The 22,990-nt window shown below is 40.3% G+C and overlaps 1 protein-coding gene across 1 annotated transcript in view; it reads left to right on the top strand.

Moving 5' to 3' along the window:
* The first annotated feature begins 2,784 nt into the window (after nt 1-2,784).
* Nucleotides 2,785-22,990, top strand: part of tnk2b (tyrosine kinase, non-receptor, 2b) — a 62,441-nt gene continuing 42,235 nt past the window's right edge. The window contains 1 exon segment of the mRNA XM_051953251.1: nt 2,785-4,214. Within this exon segment, the coding sequence (XP_051809211.1) occupies nt 4,134-4,214 (81 nt within the window). The 5' untranslated portion in view covers nt 2,785-4,133.

Genomic DNA, 22,990 nt, shown 5'->3' on the forward strand with positions numbered 1-22,990 from the left:
ATGATTGTGACAGCCCTAAATGATTGTCACAAGGATTTTTTAAAGGATAAATGAATTTATTTATTTTTTTGTTCAGAAAAAATATCAGACTAAAGCCATGAACTGATTAATGAACATTTGTCTTTAAAAAAAAAGACATATTGATTAATCTGAAATCATTCAGCAGATCTGCTGATGATAAAATCAGTTATTGCCCTTCAGTCGTAGTCACTTTAAAACTCGAAAATTTATGACAGTTTCTTGCACAGCTGTTCAATGCTGGAAACATATACGATAAAGATCCAAAGAAAATGTAATACTTTCCACAGAATAACACGCTCATATAGATACAGTACACCATAGGCACCGGCGCTGCACTGTCCAGTTACTACCCTGATTGTATTTCCACCCTACGAGCCCCACATCAGTAGTAGACATCAGGGATTTCATCCAACTCCTGCTGAAAAGCTTAGTGTGGCCCCCAGAGCCTGTGGTCTACCCACCAACAGTCGTAAAGAGACAGGAGGGACCCAGGAGTCAGTCCTCTTAGTCTTTCAGGGCTCTAAGCCGTCTCTTAAAGGTAGATTTTACGCAGCCTGTGATGTTCGGGCTGGGAACACTCTATCATTACACCCACAGCCTGTCTGCTGTGCCTCTCCTTGCTCTCCATCAAGGGGACAAAGAAGGCGTTTACATGTTTTAACAGGCTCCGCTTTAACTTCCCCCTGACACAAGATGGCTGACAAATGAAGCTAAGAGGGTCAAAGGTTGAGGAATTCGGATATTAAAGGGGTTTTCCAGGTTCCTGGAATGGAGTTTGACATGTGGTGCATAATGAAAATCGGGAGATTTTAGATGTTCTGACATGTGCTGATGAAAAAACAGCATACTTGCATACTAAGAGGCATCCTATCTGACCAGCAATACGACACATGCAACTCTCTAGATTTACATACTTCCTGTCACTCCATGCTGTCCACATATTCGAGTTTTTCATTTCCTTTTCTCTATTGTCTACTTTTAAAAGCCTTTAAAAGTTTGTATTGCACTGTAAAAATGTAGTGAGAAAATAACTACCTTCATAGTGTCCAGCCCGAGTGTTCAGTCTGTGATGGAGTGTGTTAACTTCATCAGAGGGAGTCGGTGGACAGCAGTGACCCCACATAACTCCACAACTCAGCCCTGCTCCATTTATCATGGCCTCAATCGACCAGCGAGTGCCTTCTGCCTTCCTGTATCTCCCCTGCTGCTCATCCTCTCTGCTGTCTTTCTCTCCGTAACTATAACAAACTGTCTTGCACATTTTGTATTCGATAGAGTTGACCGTGTGGACTGTCGATATTGCACAAAGGTGGTATCTTGTACAGAGCAATTTTGTGTAAAATGGCCCACATGAATTGAGTGAGTGTGAGCAGCAGTGTTTGTGGATGTATATTGATCAAATGCATTTACAATATGTGACATAAGAGTGTGACCAAGTCCCTGAAGCAGTAAATAAATAATTTACAATGGACATGTAGCTAAAGCACAAGAATGGGGATATTTCTGAATGACTCCGTCCAGTTTGTGACTTGTAATTTAAACAAAATAATGAACTGATAGTACAGATGTTGGTGTTGGAGCTGATTGTGAGGCTGGCAAAATGCGGTTTGAGATTTGCATCCAGAGATTTAGTGCTGGATTCTTCAGTGGCGACGCCATGAGGGTCATTGATTTGGTATTCAACTGTAAGAGAGAGAGTGGAACAATGAAAAATCACATCCCAGAGACAAGAAAAGAAAGCCATATTCAATAACAGAGAGACGGAAGGGGTGTCAACCTGTAAGATTTCACTGGCTTGTAGTAGTGGGAGTTTGATTGCAATGGATAACTCCCTTGAAACCTGCAGAAAATAGGTTCTTATAGTGTTAAACACAGCCCTCTGTGTAGCTGTGTGTTGTGTCTGCATGCAAGTACGTGTTTGTTTGAAGTGTGCAGGCATACTTGTGTTTTCTGCAGTGTGATATTACATGTCACTTGCAATTGTAACAGATTCAGTGGAGGAGCAGAGGAGAGGTGGAGGAATGAAAGCAAAAAAAAAGAAAAAAGAGAATGTTGTTCATTGGGCTGCGAATAACTGGCCTGAGGACATCAACAGGACTGGAATGGACTCGGAGAGCCGGAGAAGAAAGAGGTGGGGAGCAGGAGGCAGAAACGAGACGAGAGGAGGGAAAACAAAAGAGGGCAAGTGGTTGGGAGAGGAGAAAGGATGGAATAAAGAGTGACACGGGCTGAGGGGAGGACAAGAAGATGCTTGAGTAAACAAGAACTGTGCACTTGTGTCATTTATATCTGTGAGAGATTTGCTCAACGGCATCAGTGAACTGCAGCGAGGCGAGTCGCAATACAACTTGGGAAAGACCAGGAGGTTGTGTCATGCGCACACACACACACACACACACACACACACACACACACACACACACACACACACACACACACACACACAAGCGTGTGCACACATTGTTCTTTTATTCTATTTTCCCTCCATCCAGATGTCCACTCAGCAAGGATCCAGATGGCCTGGATACCCTCCCTGTAGTGAAGAGGTGCTTTTGATGCACGCACATACACACAAACACACACAAAGCAGCATGGCCATGTTTTTCTCTCTCTCAGAGGGGAGATTAACTCTCCTCATTAGGGCTCCCCCGCCTCCCGCTCTCATCTCGCCTCCCCCCCTCCCTCCCCCCGCCGGCCTGCCTCGCCGTCATTGGCTGCTTCTATCAGGACCACCGCTGACTGGATCGCTGCGACTACAGGACACGGGAAGCAGGGAGGAGGAGGTGGGATGGGTTGATGTTGCCACGGTAATAGAGGAGGCGACCACTCGCCAAATCATCGAGCTGCTGGGGCTGAACTGGAAAAAAAAATACACACACACACACACACACACGCACAAGTGGAGGGGGGTGAGGAAAGCAGTTTAGAGGGACTGAAAGGAGGAGAGGAGGGGGCGAAAAACAATAACAACAACGGCAAGGGATTAGGCATCGACCGAGCAATCAGGAAGTCCATTTAGGACAAAGCGGTGTCAAAATCCTCCCAGACCTCAGTCGTCATCATCAGAGCCGAGCTGCCAGTCCGATTGGACAGCTGCTCAAGATCTATGGGTGGGAAAGAAAAACGGAAGCACACAAAGGAGGGATGAAATAAAACAGGTGAGAAAGGAGAAGCGACTCTGGGACGATGGCTGTGATGTTGTGAGCTGGCCGGAGTGATGCCTGGGGTGTAAAAACAGAGAGAGAGGAGCGTCGCTGGATATGAAGAGCATGCGTCAGCACTAAGGCTGGGTGAACAGGAGGCAGAGAGAGAGAGAGAGACGGTGACAGCACAGATGAGAGAGGCAGAGCAGCAGAGAGATTGAGACTAGAGGTGGATGGGACGATACAAATAAAGCCTGCCGGATTTGTCACCTTCTGTGCCACACCTTGGCTGCATCATCCTTCTTCACTGCAGCAGCTCTGAGGACCAACAGAAGGTGTTTCCTCTTTATTGAACAATACAATCAGTGAATTTGTGTGGATTGATCAGATTCACACCCCAGACGCTTCTTGAAGACTAAACCCTTCAACACCCTAAAAGGACAAACTGTACTTCTTTTAACAAGTGGATTTTCTTCTGCATTTCCCCCATAGAGGGACACTTCCCGCCTGCACACAACAATGCAAGAATTGAGACTGTTTTCATTCTGCGCTGAGAATTATTGTCTGCGGACTGCCAGAGGAATTCATTGCTAAAAAAGAAACCGTTTCCATTAAGATAAGCGCCTGTGTTTTTGCAGACTGAGTGAAAATGTGGAGCTCTTTGTCCGGCCATTTGCACCGAATGCTGACTCAACCCAAATGACGAAGACAATGAAGGTGGACGCCAAAGAGCAACAGCGGAGTTAGATGAATTCTCAGACATATTGTGCCGAGCTGTGTGAGATAATGCAGCACCGTTCTGTGGAGAATACAGCACTCGTCTTCCGAATGACAGCGTGGACCCTGAAGCGAGCTGACTGACCAACTGACTGACTGACTAAGTGCGTGGGTTGCTTTGGGACTGGAGCGGCGAGGACTCTGAGGACACGTAGCCCCGGGCAGGTACCGGCCGGGTGTTGCAGCCCCGCAATGGGGGAGACAGCGGAATACCAGAGACTGCAGGAGACGTCAGAATGTGACTACCAACGTCTGCCCAGCGATGACGAAGAGGTAGATCTCTCTTTTAATATACAGTTGTAACATTTCCACCTGCTTAGCTTTGGATAAACATTGAGCAGCGATTTCAGCAGGTTTTATGAATCCTGTCAGAGGAAATTAAATGGTGCCAGATGACCTATGGCTTTGTTGCTGTGGTGTTTGAGGTAGTTCTCTCTGTACGCGAATGAAGTGTAAATCTGAATCATAATCCTTGTAAACATGTATTTACCGTGGTAGCATCCTGGGCAGGTTTTCGGTTGATTCTTGGACTTTGATTGTGAATGTATTTGTGTCACTGTTGAGAATATTTAGGTTAATCTGAGCAGCTGTTTTGTCATGATGTGACTTTAGCTCCTTAATCGGTGTCAGGCGTCTTTCCTGACATTTTAACGTGTTGTTTTAGGTCAGTTTGCACAATAATAAGAGTGCAATAGATAAGGGATAGACCGATTATCAGCCTGGATGGCTATTGTGGCTGATATTTGGCATTTTCTTGATTGCCAATATTGATATTTTTATTCTTTTTAATTAAATGCTCTTCCTCAGGTGTGATGCAGCCTCCTCTCTCTGTCTGTCATCACTGTGTGGTCTCAGAAATGTCTCTCAAGCAGAAACTGCAAAAATTGAACAAGAAACAGAAGACGTTGCCACAAACCAGGAAATTAGCTTCTCTCACAGTGGCTAAGGCTAACGGCTAGTGAGTCTGTTAGAAGGTAGGCACAAATTACACTGGACAACAGTAAGAAACAGAGGAGAGCGTCTTAATTTAGTCACTCCTATTTCTATTTTACATATTCAACTATAGTCACCCTAATTAATGAAGAAGCCTTGTTATGAATGATAGGGTGCATGCTATCACATGCTATTAAAACATTACATTTAACGTCTGTCAGTTCCAAATATCACTTATCGGCCTACCTTGATCACTAATAAACGACATCAGTATCAGCCCAAAAAAACACAAAACAAAACAAAAAAAATGAATAAGTTGATCCAAGTTTTTCAATTTAATTTGGCTCAAATCTGTTCGGATAAGTCTCTTGAACATTAGAGACTGTGACATGTCGAAGTGGAAAAGGACAGGTGCGAATATTAATATTAATGATGGCTAAATTTCATTTAGCTGCTTCAGATTGAGTGGTCCTGTGCATGTTGGCTCGCTGTCACGCTGTCATAGCTCACCGGGACACTTGAATGTAACACGGCCATTGTTATTAGCACCACCTGTGCTTTTCCTACGATGACAACTCAGATGTCTGCTGAGAAAAAAGGCCCGTTGGATCGTGTAAACATAATTCCATGTCGTAGATCTCCCTTAGTGCTCGTTCGTCTGTCACACAGCGCTCGCTCTTTTACACTCGTATGTCACCAGCACACTCCTCGACCGCCGCATGCCCATGGACACCACACACTGCACTTCTCGCCCACACACAAGGCCTGTCCCTGTGTGTGTGCTGAGTTATTGAATAGAGAACCATGAGGTCATTGATGAAGTGCTGCAGAATGAGCTTGGTGACAGGCAAAGTATGACATTTTATAGCCTCCCACCTCTTCCGCAAAACCCCCACACCATTTCGCAAATGCTGTGATGTAGTGACAGGCCGAGCTGTTCTTTTGATTTGGACAAGGCCGGCCATTTCGCTGCCACTATCTGTGAACTCGAGTTCCCCGGTTATACCATCAGGTGCTTTTGAAGCCTCTGCATTGAAATAGTAGAAGACTGTTCACAATTTCTGAAAATAGAGACCCCGTTAATGCATATAAAATGATATATGCACTCAGCGGCCACTTTGTTGGGAACGCCTATGAAATGTATTGTGATCGAGCACAAGAACTCTGCAATAAATTCTACTTCCTGTCATCAGTCACTTGATGGTTCTGCTTGTTCATGTTTACCATTGAGGACATAATAATCCACTGACATAAATAAAGGGGCACCACCACCATTTTTAAGGTCAACAATATATATAAATTACAGTCATCATCTTAACAGTAGAATTTATCCCAGACTGTTGTATTGGATTGCATTAGAATTCACAGATGTACCTAATAAAGTGACCAGTGGACAAATATGATAGTAGCCAAGTTGAAATGCAGCATGTGACAGTGTTAGTGTGCATGTTAAACAAGCAGGTCGCAAAACTGCAAGTAGCTTTGGCTGCAAACCCATTTTTACATGCCTGTGAGTAAAGTAAATGCCAAGCTTGGTTTTACTATAGAAACAATGTCCTCATTACATAGTTTCCATGAAGACAGTGTGTTCCTAATATGCTTAAGCAATTAAATATTGGCCAATATATCATTGTTAGATTGTTTAATCTCCAAAATCTTGTTCACTTTTGGACTTAAAAACCCAAAATATGATCCTTTGTGACGTGAAATGTACAATAATGATGTATGATTTTAATGGGTTTTTAATTGTAGCCTACACATGAACCCGCTGCACAATCAAAATCCCCTCTGTTGACTGTATTTTATTGGGCTTTTTTTAACTTAAAATCTTCTGTGGTCTCATGTTATTACATTGAGTTGTGTTAACATTTGACTACTAGCACTGCTACTTTAGACAATACCCCATCCTGCTCCTCCAGCGCGCACTTACACCAGCCCTCCATGACCCCATTGAGGACAAGTGAGTATAAGAAAAAGATGGATGATCCGTGCAACAGTTTAAATGTTGTGAATGTTCTCTGTGTGTTGAGGGTCTGTGTGCGAGTTCAGCAGAGTTACGTCTGTGGATTCTGCAGCTGTCCTGGTCACTGGGGGCTGAATCAGATCAGTCTCCGTCTACAGCTGCAGCTTTGTGCTGAATACAGCAGTTTTCAAGTCTTTATTCACACAAAACTACAACATGCTGCATTCAGGAAGATCATCTCCATCAGACTCTGCAAGAAAGAGAAGATGGCAGCTCAGAGAAGGGAAACAAGAACAGAGGAAATTAGAAAGCGAAGAGGATAGTCAGTGTTCTGATGATAAACTCCTTTACAGTACTTCCATGTTATTGATTTTTTTTTAAATAATACATCTATTTCAGATAATATTTCTGCCTTTCTGCTGCAGTTTGGTAATTAGTCTTATCTGAAAAAGATGAATTGCTGTTATTCAGGAGAATTGCTCCTTATCTTTTGTAGTTTAGATATAGGAATAATAAATATTCTCTGTTAAAATCTGTGTATTCCGTACTGTGTAGCTTGGTGACTGTTAACATGCTAACCAGGATATTTGACATTTAAACCAGCATTAAGGGATCAAAGAAGGGATTGCTGAGGACGGGTGTATTTCCAGGGCAATGTCGGCGAGTGTTTTTGTTTTGTGGGGGTTGTTTTGGTACTTCGGCATTATGCATATTAGGCCAAGCTACCAAAACAGCTTTTGTTGACAAAAGGCGACACATATGCTCCAGTGTTGGCCTGGAAGCAGCCTGTTTGTATCCGGAGCTATTAGGTTCCCACAGTCGGTTCTTCTCCGCGTTGACGCCCACTAACGCCATTATGCCTCTCTTCTCCCGACTCTGTGAATGATGAGGTGCTGTGGACGGTAAAGGAATTTAAGGCGAACGTAAAAGCCAGACTTTGGCAGATGGTTACTATCTGTGAGATCAGGAATGACGCATCTCTGTCTGCCTCCGTCAGAGGCATCATCTGTGTGCAGTTATTTTGTTTGCACAGTTGTAAGATGGCTTATTAATCCTTGCTCTTGTACTCCTTCGCTCCGCTATGTCAGTGTTTGGCAACCGGCTCCAAACCGCAGGCTGATGTTTTGTCACCAAAAGGTTGCAACTTATTTTAGAAATGCACTGGCGGCCTCTAAGCTCGGTTAATTCCCAACACCGTACGTCAGTGTGAATCCAGCCGATGTAAGTGCATGCCTCTGCGTGCTTGTGTCTGTGTACAGTGAGCATCAAATTACAGATTCAGGCTTAATGTGTGTGCGCTGCAGCACTCAGACATAATGCAGACCTCACACAGAGCTTTGTTCTTCATAATCTTATTAGCCAGCAAGCCACTAATTTGATATCAATTCACGATAATACAATCTACACTGTTGGACATTTAACTTGGGCTTTGCAGAATTAGCATCCCTTTGTCAGTTGTGCAGGCAGTGAGTCATAATACTTTGTGTGCGTGCACGAGAGGGAGATGAAAAGAAAGAGAGCAGGAGATGAAGGCCGGATAGCAGCAGCTGGTGCGGCCTGCAGTGGCTGTGAATGGAATGGTGCAAGTAAAGCAGGGATAAGAGAGTTTTAAGTGTGGAAATTTCAATGCAGGTAAGAAACAAACCTCTTTAAAATGAAAATGACTTGAAGTGCAAGCCAGAAAATGAGCTACAGGCAGGGAAACTGACTACATTTACAAATGCATTCTGAATTAGAGTCTTGTCTGGTTTTAACTATATTTGGAGTGTGACTTATACAAATGAACACAGTTTGGTTTCTGGCTATTTGAGATGCATTCTCTGATCAATCAAGAATGACAAAAAATTATAAATCTGACAGTGCTACTTATGAATTGTATCATCAGACTTTTCCCTTTATAGCAGCATGTAATTAAATAATACGCTTTCATGTTGTTTGATCTAATGAATGACTGCTGCTTAACTGTAGTTGATGAAGCAAAATAAAATAAAAACAAATGATGCTATGTGGTTCACTCTTTAAATATTAACAAATGTGATCATAACTTATTTAATAAAGGGTATAAAAAAAGCATAACTTAACTGCTGTACCTGCAGTAAGAGACGTGCTACTAGGCCTTTACAATGAGAGTAAATTTCTTTTTAAACTTTTAAATAATAAATTGGGTTTTGCTCTTATTAGTAATGCATTTCCTACTGTCTAATACCTAAACATATTGCTACCAAATGCATGGTACATTGTTGAACTGACTGGTGAAATCTATGAATGATTATAGAATGAAAAATTATAAACTCCCTCAATGAGATTTGGTTCCACCTGCTGGCACTGTAACGGAGCTGCATGTTGACTTGCTGACCATTAATCGTATTGCTGTAATCTCCTTAGTCAGGAGGCAGCTGACAGCACTGTGACACATTCCTTCCACTGATTTAAAGCTACCAGGCATTAGCTAAACTCCCATATTTCATGTTCTGCACTCACTTTATAGTAAAGAAAGCGCCGTCATACAGTCAGCCTCTTATTTCACTGAAGGTACTCACTGCTGTCACCACGTTTCCTCCTTTTAATCCTGTTTTTGTTTGCTGATCACGTTGTGCTTGAGGAGATTTAAAAGTGTTGGCTTGTCCAGCTTCATTACTGTCAGCTGCAGATGAGCCTTGACTCAGCAGACGTGCACACGCTCACGTGCACAGCTAAGAGTTTCCCTCGTGGATGTTCTTTTTTATGCCATTGTTGGGGTTTTTTCAAAGAATTTAGGTGTACATTCACATTTTTTAATTCAACTGTGTGTTTAAGAAATTAGCTACAAACTCCTTGTTTAGCTAATGATCTTTAGGATTTTTTTTCATTACTTTGTCATCTGTTTTGTAATCATTTCAGTTACATAACTGTCCCTAAGCAAACATTATTTTCCTGTTTGTCATATCAGTAAAGCTGACTTTACCATGACTGATTCGGTCTTAAAGTACACTAGCCAACAAGAGTTTTCAGCAGAGACTTCTGGGAAATTACAGCGTCTCATGAACTTTACCACCTCTTTATTCACATGTGGATAACTTGGAAGCTTGGTTCACACAGTCCTACTAGAATTGTGAAACAAAATAGAGTTAAAAAGCATGACATCAATAAAATATGTAAAACATTCACCCTCTTTGCATCAAAAAAGTAGGTGTCAAAAACACAAATTTGGTTTTATTGCCTTCAAACATTCAGTGTTTTAGTGGACTTGGGGTATAGGTGATGACCCTGAATTGCAACTTTGTGACATTCAGAGGACATTTTGTTTTTTCTCCACATCACTTTACCCCTCATCTCCAGCAGGATGCAGCAGTCCATCCCTTTTAGAAGTGGTGATTCTGAGGTCATGATTTCTCATATGGGCAGGGAGCAGTCTACAGAAACTTAATATGGAAGTCAGCAGCATCATACTATAGCTATTTTCTGCTTTGATTTTCCCCATAGTTTTTCTGGAAGTTACTTATCTAGGTTGACTTTCAGGAATCTTTATCTGGCTTCACTAACATAATGTGAATTTGTTTGCTTACAAATTATGCTAACTATTTCTCACTGTTCATTGGAAATCCCTTCCAAGCCTCTTTGGCACAGATCTAGTGTCTGTGCATTTTTCTAGTCAATGTAGTAATATGTTATTGTTTTTTTTTTTTTAAATCTATGGTTGTACTTATACATCAGCTGGACAAATTTCTGGACTAATATTTAACTTTCATAGATATACTAGTACGCGCCATAGACTGTATGATGGTCGTAGATGGATGGTGGAAATGGAAATAAACTGTAGGCTTTTTAAAAACGGTGGTTTTGAAGTTCATTGTGGTGACTCCAGCCTTTGCCATCTTGCCAGTAATTTATTTTACGTAACTCCCAGCACTTTCAGCACTGTCTGCAGCACATGTAGCAGAGTACACGTCACACCTGAACAGATGATGCCACATGGTCTGGCTATTATAGCAATATCGCATTTTTTAAAATCAGCCTCCAAAAGCAGTATCAGTTACACTCCAATATTTACCTTTTTTCCAGTGAGAAGTGGAACAAAGAGATAGTTGATCTAAAACTACATTTGAGTAAAAATGTGTCTTTTAGACAAATAGACAACGCATATGGAATGTGTGCCCATAAATACTCTTTCTGAAAGATGCCACCCCAAGATCGTAATGCACATCCAAACTCCTGCTGGGTCACTTTACTTCAAAATCACTTAAATATCTAGATAAACAGGCTGTCTTGTTGTGAATGGAGGCATGCAGAAAATATCTCATGAACACAGCTGTAGTACTAAGAACCGCCTGATCTTCAGAAATGTCTGCTGTCCTGGGTTTGATTAAAGTCAGACACTTTATGACAGGTCCTCCCATTTTGTTGTTCTCTTTCTTCCTCTTCATGACTCCGCCGTCTGCTCACCTCCCTTCCTTCCTCTAGTAAACACCAAACTTCCTAATTAAAAGCAGAGGAAAGCAGCAGTGAATGAAGGAGAGTGAGAGACATGGAGGAGGGAGTGAAAAACATCCAGTGAAAAAAGCAACAGTCGAAACAAATTGTGGATAGATTGATGGATTACCTAACAAAGAACAGCAAAATGAAATGGGAGATCAAAAACCTGCGAAATTGGAAAGGCCAAAAGCCTAATAGTGTCTGCCAACAGAGTGAGAGTGACGGGGGTTTGCTGCTACTGCTGGTCTGAAAAGCAGCTGGTAAGAGTTTGTTTATAGTCAGCAGAGTGGAGCAGAGATAACATTTTTGGAGGATTAGGGGCAGGAAATAAAAGGCAGCACCAAATAAAGAAGAAAATGCAAGTTTGGCTGACTCTCAGGAGAGAAAAGATGGAGGGAAGCGAGTGAAAGAAAAGGGATTAATGAAGGAGTGAAGGGAGGAGAGGGCTGGAGTTTTATGTTGTAAAAGTCAGAATAGACGTCACTGAAAAGGAGTCGGGGAGTTCACTGCAGTTTGGGCAGGTCTTAAGATAATCATTTTTATTTTTAGCTGTATGTTTCAGCATTAGTCACCCACTGACAGAAAAATGCTATCTTTATTTGTACAAGCTGCATTTCACATCTAAATGACTGATACACTTTAACATTATACATGAACAGAAAAAACCTGGAGTGTTGTTTGTAATCAATTAATTAACCAGTTGTAATTTGTGTTTTGTGCTCAACTTTTGCTCTTGGAATTGTTTAGCTAATACTCTGTCATCATGTACTGTTTGTAAGTGGTAAGAGCACATCAGTTCCTATTGGTACAGTTGTACCAAATATCACTGTTTTATTCCCATGGAAAGTTTGAACAGAGTCACTACTTCATGAGGACTCCTGCACCCGTTTTGGACATTATCAACCCCTTAAATGTCCATTATCACTGCAGATCATTCCCATACATAAAGGCTCAATGGGACCTCCTCCACCTTCAGTGGGCCATTATCACTCTATGTAATGGTGATGGATCCACAGTTTTACACTTAGAAATTTAGCAGACTTTCACCCAGTTTTCTCAAAACATTACTGCAGTCTCATTGTGACTTTTACTTTCACTCACTGTGTTTGCTTACATTTTCAGTAGGTGATCGATTTAGGCACCAAAACTACTACGAAAGGGGTCATGATTTTGTTTAAAACACGTCACTTATCAAATGTACATGGCTACATTTTGTACGTTTTCTTTCAAGATGATGCCACAACCAGAGGGTTTACTGCAAGCGGTCACATACATTATCTGAATTATTTTCGGTTTTTCACTGATCAGGTAGCGTAGTCATACATCTTCTGGGCTACTAGAAGGTGGAGCAGGTCCCTACAGGCCCATTTGTATGGGGATTATATTTGTTAATAATGGTCTTTTAATATGAACTGATAAGATCTGAGCTGCGTGATTTGTGGGTTGCATTAAGCTAAGGCATAAGGTAGAAGCCAATGAAAGTGGACTAACCTGAGATTGAGAAGACGAAACTCACAGGGGCGAAAATAGCAGATGACACTGAGAGCAAGGGAAAACAAAACAAGGAGCTAAATAACTGAACTGACACATCATTGAAATCGGATAAAAATTATAATACACACACACTGACACTACATTATGTCCTGCATTATGCCTTTTTAGGGGCATTTTTTTCTCCGTCTTTAGTTGTGCAGTCGTAAATGATTGCCTCGAAATCAAAATATGGACTTGTGATATAGTATTGTGACATGTTTCTCACCTCTAGTTGCCAGTGGGTTTAGCTCATGACACATATGTATGGAAAGAACTGATTTTTTTTTCTTCTTCACTGTTTTGCTTGACAGAATTTGATGGTCAGTTGATGACCTGATGATTAACAGCTTCATTTCAAACAAAGCAACCCCATGAGAAAATCTTCTCCACGATAGTGCATGTTACAGTAAACAGGTTGGGAAATTAGGTTCGTGTGTGTGCGTGTTTGTATGTGTATGTGTTTGGGGGGTTGCATCACAGGAAACAAGCTCCCCATCCTGCAGTTGAATGTGACCCCTTGGCCCTGGATCAAATGCTCCTCCGGGGCTGAATACCATGAAGCCTCTGTCCTCTGCACCACGCACTGCTCTGCACTGCACGGACCAGCTTTCTGCTTACTGCAGGCGGGGAAACAAGGGGAAGGCAGACAGATTATAGATAGGGTGAGGAGAAGAGCTGCACAAGGAGGTATGAAAAGGAGTTACATGGAGAAGAAATACTTTAGAAGAATGGAGGAAATCCAAAGAGGAAACGGTAAGGATCATGTCTGAGGAAACGTATGACATAAACCAACATGTGGTACCTGTAAACAAACATGTTATTGTTCTGAACCTAAACGACCCAAACGCATGTTGTTGCACCCTAAAAATGTAAAACCAGAGACGCACATTCTGGCTCTAATGGTGCCCGACTGCCAAGCGATTGAATCGGAGAGAAGTCGCTCCTATTTTTAGTCCCATGCTCGATAGAGGGATGGAAAAGCAAACAGACAGTAGCTGCACGCGCAAAGCTGAGACAGAGAACGAAAGAGGGAGAGAGGAAGTCGATGTGTGTGTGAGAGAGAGAGGGGCAGTGAAAGGAAGGGAGGAAGGAGGAGTGACTTATTTGTGAAGTTCTGCAAGTTTGGATCGCTGGCTCATAGCTGTCTGAGGAGGACACATGGCTGGACTGGGCAGAGGGCAGAGTCAGGAGCTTTTCTCTGCTACAAACAGCAGCTAATAATCACTCCAGTCTTTTTTTCCTCATATTACAAAACAGTTTAAGTTCTCTTTTGCACACTTGTGTGCCAGATGAATGCCTCTTTGACTTTTTGAGGGGGTTGAAGCTATACAAGGGGCTTACAGGAGGATTGCCCCGCCATGGAATGTAGTAGATTTGCGTGCAGGGTTGCAGGAAGTTTTTCTTCCCCATCTCGGGTTCGGAGCTGTGGGTCTGGATCCAGAAAGTGTGTGCGCTTCTTAGAATTTCTTCAGAGACTTGGAACGTCAAACTGGGAGTACTGCAGTGATGGTTTAAAGGACACGCAGCCGCCGCCGCCGCCGCCATCACCAGCCATTTAAAGGCACTTTATTTGCACCTACACTCATCCAGAAGAAGGTATTCAGGATGCGACGCTTTGACAAGCTGAAAAAGACATTCCCCTTCCTGGCGCACTTTCACGTATATCGAGTAAGTCTGGTCTGCTGAATTGTCTAGTCTCCATAGTCATCTGAGGGATTTAATTCTTTGGTATTATGACACGAAACTTTGCAGCTACAGTCAAAATCATGTGGTTTAATCAGATGTTCGAACACATGAATCATGAATATGGTATGGTGGAGGTCAGTGGACTCTCCAGCTGGACTGAGGCTCTCCTCTGGGAGGGTTGTTGTTATTGCAGCAGGATGTTAAAGCAGAACAGATCTGATACAGGACATGGTTTGGCCAGGACATGTGTGTGTGAGAGTGTGTGCGTGCGAGTCTCCACCACCATGAGGAATGAGTTCAGGCCTGAAGTATTTCTCAGCAGGGACATCGTGTTGTTTCTCTGCATCTGAATTCCTGCATCCCCCCCTCCTCTGTGCGTCACACTTGTTCTTGTTGCTGCCTTTTAGTACTTTGTTTACCATATGTTTAAGCAGTAAAGCTAGAAAACTTTGGAAATTATGCTTCTTAGATTCCTTTTAATGTTGCTAATGTGGAGAGATAAAGAATCAACATTATTTAGAAGTTTTGAACTTCTGGACATAGCTGGATTCCTCAAAGCGCTGTCACAAGAAACGCCTAATAGCTGGAACATAACATACCTCTCGTCAATGTCACATCTCCATAATGTGCATCTTCCCCTGTGTGCTGTTCTAGTGAACCCAGTCCTAAATATCAAGATGTATTCCACAAGTTATATATATGACAACATCTACTAAAAAGATGACTTTTTCTATCCAAAGCATGGTTTGACTGGGACATTTGGTGACAATATATGATCTGTTTTTCCTTTTAACCACCTCTATTAGTGAATGTATGATAGATTATTGCTATGCAGCAATGTCTTTAACACTAAAACATTTAATACACACTCACATACATACATACATACATATATATATATATATATATATATATACATATTTGCTCAATTGATTTGTGAAATGGTTATCAAGTTTACAGATAAATATAATTGCTTCAGAACCTTGATTTTGACCCCTCATGCCTCAGATATGACACTGTCATGGAAAGAGGCCCAGGAGGAAGCTGAATTGCGTCTTTGGCACCATCCAGAGAAATAACACTTATGTGTTGACTGCCAGGGAAGACCAGACTTGGAGTTGTGTTGCTGAGGATAAGGAGATTAATAGTTGGCGTGTGTTTTCCTTATAGGGAGGAAAACTTTCTTTCATAGATGCAGATGAAAATCAGTTTCTTTCGATGTTGTTAGGGACAAAGTTTTGCTTTAAACTCTTAGTAGTGTGAACTGCAGCTCAACCTAAGCATGCCCCATGGGACAGTAGGAGAGCCTTTGGCACATTTCACCAGTAGTGGAGCAGCCAAACAGACCTCTGGATCATCTTTCTCTGGGTAAGAGTCAGGCATGATGCAGCAAAATGCAAAATATGGAGATGGATTCAAATGACTGCAGCTGTAGTTAATCCTAAAGCCACAGGCACTATTGGCTCTCGGTTTTTCCTGAATCTCTGCACGATGCATCCCAACTTAGAAATTGTATTACCTTTGTTTTTTTTATTGACTATTACCACCTTGTACCTTTGATTCCAAAAAATAAGCCTACATCAAAGAATGTTCTCAGTGTGAATTTGAGCAAAAACAAGTGGACAAAAGCGGATTCGGACTCAGAGAGCCAAAGCTGCTCATTTGTCAGCTGACCCACTTTTATGGTTATTGGATTGAATCTGTATCAGGATACCAACATCTGGCATAACCATTGGGGACAGAGGCCTCCCAGCAGACTGACCTCAGTCAGACCTCGCATCTAAAACTCATGGAAAATACAGGACCAATCAAACTGAAAAGATACAGTTAGAGATTCATTGTTTAGGGATTGGATGCATACAAACCTCATTTCTACATCTCAACATGAGGTATGTATTTGTGAGAGTGAGAGAATGATCTTTAGATCCTCAGGCCACCTTCATCAAGCGATAGGAAGTGGCCTTTAACCAAACTCATTAGGAAACTTAAATGGCAAAGAGGAAGCTGTGACCTCTGTGACACTTCTCCCTTAACCTTGTATACTTGCCACAGCCAACACAGGAAGTTCCTCATTCACACAGACTAATTACCACTCAATGGAGTGACCTCTGCAGCCCAGAGCTCCGACCCTGAAATCTGCCTGTCAGTCTCTGCAGATTAGGAATGTTTGTCTTGTTTTCGCCCAATTAGGTTGTTTTACAGCTTCATTTCCTGTAAGACATGAAATAGTGGTGCTTGGAGGTGTGGTTCTTTAAATTGCTTTACTCTGAATTGAATTTATCAGTTTGACTAATGGCTCAATGAAGAAACCCATCAGCTACATGTTGTTTCTTAGCTTCAGCTGGTTCCATTAAGTGGACAGTGATGGATGGTGTTTTAAGCTTGAGTTTGCATGTTGATGTTGAAGATTGATGGTCTTATGCAGTATTCTATAGGAGGGTGTAGTATATATAGACATCTATATTGTGGTCAGGCTGTTTTGGAGCCTCTTCTTCATCTTCACTGACACTTATGAATACCAGATGTGCATAATTACTCTGCCAAGGAACGGTGGAGTTATGTGATGATCAGCGTACGTTTGTCTGTGAATCTGGGAATCCGTCTGTCTGTCAGTGTGAAACATTACTCAAAAACGGATTTGAAGGAAATTTTCAGGGGAAGTCAAAAATGACACAAGGACCACCTTGGTAAATTTTCATAGTGATGCAGCTTATAGTCTGGATCCATGGCTTTGTTAAGGATTTCCCATTGCGAGATATAGCTGCCAGCACGACGATACTGTAACAATGACAACAAAGGAACACTGAGTCAGTTACCTGCTGACAATCACGATTGCAATCCTACTCGACCAGCCCTTGTACATGGGTCGCCCACTTAACCTGTTGAGCTATACGGGTGCCCCAGAGCAGTTTTCTTTGAAAAAAAATCATCATGAATTTTGTCCCAAAAAAATGCCATATATACTATGCCGATAAAAAATACGATTTTTTCAACATGTCGTAAAAACATGCCATATGATGAAATAATATAAAGTAGGCCATGAAAAACACTACAGAGTAGTTTTCTTTGAAAAAATATCATCATGAATTTTGTCTAAAAAAACCACCATAGTATAATATGTCGAAAAAAATGTGATTTTTTCAACATGTCGTAAAAACGTACAATATATACCTTGTATATGGGTCGCCTGTTCAGCTATACGGGCGCCCCAGAAAGTGGACAAAAAACGTCATAGTTTATAAAGTATGTTGTCCGAAAATGGACAAAAACGTCATAGTGAGGTATGTCGTCCGAAAATGTACAAAAAACGCCATTTTTTGTCCAACAATGAAAATAAATGTCAAAGTTTAGTATGTCGTCCGAAAATGGACAAAAAAACACCATTTTTTGTCCGACAATGAAAACAAACGTCGAAGTTTAGTATGTCATCCGAAAATGGACATAAACGTCATAGTTTAGTATGTAGTCCGAAAATGAACAAAAAACGTCATAGTTTAGTATGTCGTCCAAACGGTCAGTTTAGTATGTCGTCCAAACCATCATAGTTTAGTATGTCGTCCAAACCGTCATAGTTTAGTATGTTGTCCAAATTCTTTGATTTGGATAGTTGTAGAGAAGGCAGACGGCAATGGGACGCAAGCAAGAATCAAACCCAGGTCGCTGCGTCGGAGACCAGAGCTTGTACGTTGGTCTCCTGCTTAATCTGTTGAGCTATATGGGCGCCCCAGAAAATGAACAAAAAACGTCATAGTTTAGTATGTCGTTCAAGAATGGACAAAAAAATTCTTAGTTTAGTATGTCGTCCGAAATAGGGCAAAAAACATCAAAGTTTAATATGTCGTCCAAAAATGGACAAAAAAAGTCATAGTTTAGTATGTCATCCGAAAATGGACAAAAACGTCATAGTTTAGTATGTCATCCGAAAATGGACAAAAACGTCATAGTTTAGTATGTCGTTCAAAAATGGACAAAAAAACATCATAGTTTAGTATGTCGTCCGAAAATGGAAAAAAAAAGTCATTTTTGGACCGAAAATGGACAACAAACGTCATAGTTTAGTATGTCGTCCGAAAATGGAAAAAAAAGTCATTTGACCGAAAATGGACATAAATGTCATAGTTTAGTATGTCATCCAAAAATGGACAAAAATGTCATAGTTTAGTATGTTGTCCGAAAATGGACAAAAAAGTCATATTTTAGTATGTCGACCGAAAATGGACAAAAATGTCTTAGTTTAGTATATCGTACAAAAATGGAAAAAACGTCATTGTTTAGTATGTCATCCGAAAATGGGAAAAAAGTAATTTTTTGACCGAAAATGGACAAAAAACGTCATAATTTAGTATGTCATCCAAAAATGGACAAAAACGTCATAGTTTAGTATGTTGTTCAAAAATGGACAAAAAACGTCATAGTTTAGTATGTCGTCCGAAAATGGACAAAAACGTCATAGTTTAGTATGACGTCCGAAAATGGACAAAAAAGTCATATTTTAATATGTCGACCGAAAATGGACAAAAAACGTCATAGTTTAGTATGTCGTCCGAAAATGGACAAAAAAACATCATCTTTTACTATGTTGTCCGAAAATGGACAAAAAACGTCAAAGTTCAATATGTCATCCGAAAATGGACAAAAAACGTCATAATTTAGTATGTCATCCAAAAATGGACAAAAACGTCATAGTTTAGTATGTTGTTCAAAAATGGACAAAAAACGTCATAGTTTAGTATGTCGTCCGAAAATGGACAAAACCGTCATAGTTTAGTATGACGTCCGAAAATGGACAAAAAAGTCATATTTTAGTATGTCGACCGAAAATGGACAAAAAACGTCATAGTTTAGTATGTCGTCCGAAAATGGACAAAAAAACGTCATCTTTTACTATGTCGTCCCAAAATGGACAAAAAACGTAAAAGTTCAATATGTCATCCGAAAATGGACAAAAAGACGTCATAGTTTAGTATGTCGTCCGAAAATGGAAATAAAAAACGTCATAGTTTAGTATTTCATCCGAAAATGGACATAAATGTCATAGTTTAGTATGTTGCCTGAAAATGGAAAAACACGTCATAGTTTAGTATGTCGTCCGAAAATCATCATTGTTTAGTATGTCGCCCAGACAACTTGGTTTGGATAGCTGCGGTGAAAACAGACATGTAGCAATGGGACGCAGGCAGGATTCGAACCCAGGTCGCTGCATCGGAGACCAGCCCCTGCACATTGGTCATCTGCTTAAGCTGTTGAGCTATATGGGTGCTCCAGCAAACGTACAACAAAACGTCATAGTTTAGTATGTCGTTCAAAAATGGACAATAAAATGCTTAATTTAGTATGTCGTCCGAAAATGGACAAAAATGTCATAGTTTAGTATGTCGTACAAAAAGTGGAAAAAAAGTCATAGTTTAGTATGTCGTCCAAAAATGGACAAAAAAATGTCATAGTTTAGTATGTCATCCGAAAATGGACAAAAAACGTCATAATTTAGTATGTCATCCAAAAATGGACAAAAACGTCATAGTTTAGTATGTCGTCCGAAAATGGACAAAAACGTCATAGTTTAGTATGACGTCCGAAAATGGACAAAAAAGTCATATTTTAGTATGTCGACCGAAAATGGACAAAAACGTCATAGTTTAGTATGTCGTTCAAAAATGGACAAAAAAACATCATAGTTTAGTATGTCGTCCGAAAATGGAAAAAAAAAGTCATTTTTGGACCGAAAATGGACAACAAACGTCATAGTTTAGTATGTCGTCCAAAAATGGAAAAAAAAGTCATTTGACCGAAAATGGACATAAATGTCATAGTTTAGTATGTCATCCAAAAATGGACAAAAATGTCATAGTTTAGTATGTTGTCCGAAAATGGACAAAAAAGTCATATTTTAGTATGTCGACCGAAAATGGACAAAAATGTCTTAGTTTAGTATATCGTACAAAAATGGAAAAAACGTCATTGTTTAGTATGTCATCCGAAAATGGGAAAAAAGTAATTTTTTGACCGAAAATGGACAAAAAACGTCATAATTTAGTATGTCATCCAAAAATGGACAAAAACGTCATAGTTTAGTATGTTGTTCAAAAATGGACAAAAAACGTCATAGTTTAGTATGTCGTCCGAAAATGGACAAAAACGTCATAGTTTAGTATGACGTCCGAAAATGGACAAAAAAGTCATATTTTAGTATGTCGACCGAAAATGGACAAAAAACGTCATAGTTTAGTATGTCGTCCGAAAATGGACAAAAAAACATCATCTTTTACTATGTTGTCCGAAAATGGACAAAAAACGTCAAAGTTCAATATGTCATCCGAAAATGGACAAAAAACGTCATAATTTAGTATGTCATCCAAAAATGGACAAAAACGTCATAGTTTAGTATGTTGTTCAAAAATGGACAAAAAACGTCATAGTTTAGTATGTCGTCCGAAAATGGACAAAAACGTCATAGTTTAGTATGACGTCCGAAAATGGACAAAAAAGTCATATTTTAGTATGTCGACCGAAAATGGACAAAAAACGTCATAGTTTAGTATGTCGTCCGAAAATGGACAAAAAAACGTCATCTTTTACTATGTCGTCCCAAAATGGACAAAAAACGTAAAAGTTCAATATGTCATCCGAAAATGGACAAAAAGACGTCATAGTTTAGTATGTCGTCCGAAAATGGAAATAAAAAACGTCATAGTTTAGTATTTCATCCGAAAATGGACATAAATGTCATAGTTTAGTATGTTGCTCAAAAATGGACAAAAAAAGTCATAGTTTAGTATGTCGTCCGAAAATCATCATTGTTTAGTATGTCGCCCAGACAACTTGGTTTGGATAGCTGCGGTGAAAACAGACATGTAGCAATGGGACGCAGGCAGGATTCAAACCCAGGTCGCTGCATCGGAGACCAGCCCCTGCACATTGGTCATCTGCTTAAGCTGTTGAGCTATATGGGTGCTCCAGCAAACGTACAACAAAACGTCATAGTTTAGTATGTCGTTCAAAAATGGACAATAAAATGCTTAATTTAGTATGTCGTCCGAAAATGGACAAAAATGTCATAGTTTAGTATGTCGTACAAAAAGTGGAAAAAAAGTCATAGTTTAGTATGTCGTCCGAAAATGGACAAAAACGTCATAGTTTAGTATGACGTCCGAAAATGGACAAAAAAGTCATATTTTAGTATGTCGACCGAAAATGGACAAAAAACGTCATAGTTTAGTATGTCGTCCGAAAATGGACAAAAAAACATCATCTTTTACTATGTTGTCCGAAAATGGACAAAAAACGTCAAAGTTCAATATGTCATCCGAAAATGGACAAAAAACGTCATAATTTAGTATGTCGTCCGAAAATGGACAAAAACGTCATAGTTTAGTATGACGTCCGAAAATGGACAAAAAAGTCATATTTTAGTATGTCGACCGAAAATGGACAAAAAACGTCATAGTTTAGTATGACGTCCGAAAATGGACAAAAAAACGTCATCTTTTACTATGTCGTCCCAAAATGGACAAAAAACGTAAAAGTTCAATGTCATCCGAAAATGGACAAAAAGACGTCATAGTTTAGTATGTCGTCCGAAAATGGAAATAAAAACGTCATAGTTTAGTATTTCATCCGAAAATGGACATAAATGTCATAGTTTAGTATGTTGCTCAAAAATGGACAAAAAAAGTCATAGTTTAGTATGTCGTCTGAAAATGGATGGTATGTCGTCCGAAAATCATCATTGTTTAGTATGTCGCCCAGACAACTTGGTTTGGATAGCTGCGGTGAAAACAGACATGTAGCAATGGGACGCAGGCAGGATTCGAACCCAGGTCGCTGCATCGGAGACCAGCCCCTGCACATTGGTCATCTGCTTAAGCTGTTGAGCTATATGGGTGCTCCAGCAAACGTACAACAAAACGTCATAGTTTAGTATGTCGTTCAAAAATGGACAATAAAATGCTTAATTTAGTATGTCGTCCGAAAATGGACAAAAATGTCATAGTTTAGTATGTCGTACAAAAAGTGGAAAAAAAGTCATAGTTTAGTATGTCATCCGAAAATGGACAAAAATGTCATAGTTTAGTATGTCGTCCGAAAATGGACAAAAACGTCATAGTTTAGTATGTTGTTCAAAAATGGACAAAAACGTCATAGTTTAGTATGTTGTTCAAAAATGGACAAAAAACGTCATAGTTTAGTATGTCGTCCGAAAATGGACAAAAACGTCATAGTTTAGTATGACGTCCGAAAATGGACATAAAAGTCATATTTTAGTATGTCGACCGAAAATGGACAAAAAACGTCATAGTTTAGTATGTCGTCCGAAAATGGACAAAAAAACGTCATCTTTTACTATGTTGTCCGAAAATGGACAAAAAACGTCAAAGTTCAATATGTCATCCGAAAATGGACAAAAAACGTCATAATTTAGTATGTCATCCAAAAATGGACATAAATGTCTTAGTTTAGTATATCGTACAAAAATGGAAAAAAC

Source organism: Acanthochromis polyacanthus, chromosome 9 (genome assembly GCF_021347895.1).
Source record: "Acanthochromis polyacanthus isolate Apoly-LR-REF ecotype Palm Island chromosome 9, KAUST_Apoly_ChrSc, whole genome shotgun sequence".
Taxonomy (NCBI): Eukaryota; Metazoa; Chordata; class Actinopteri; family Pomacentridae; genus Acanthochromis; species Acanthochromis polyacanthus.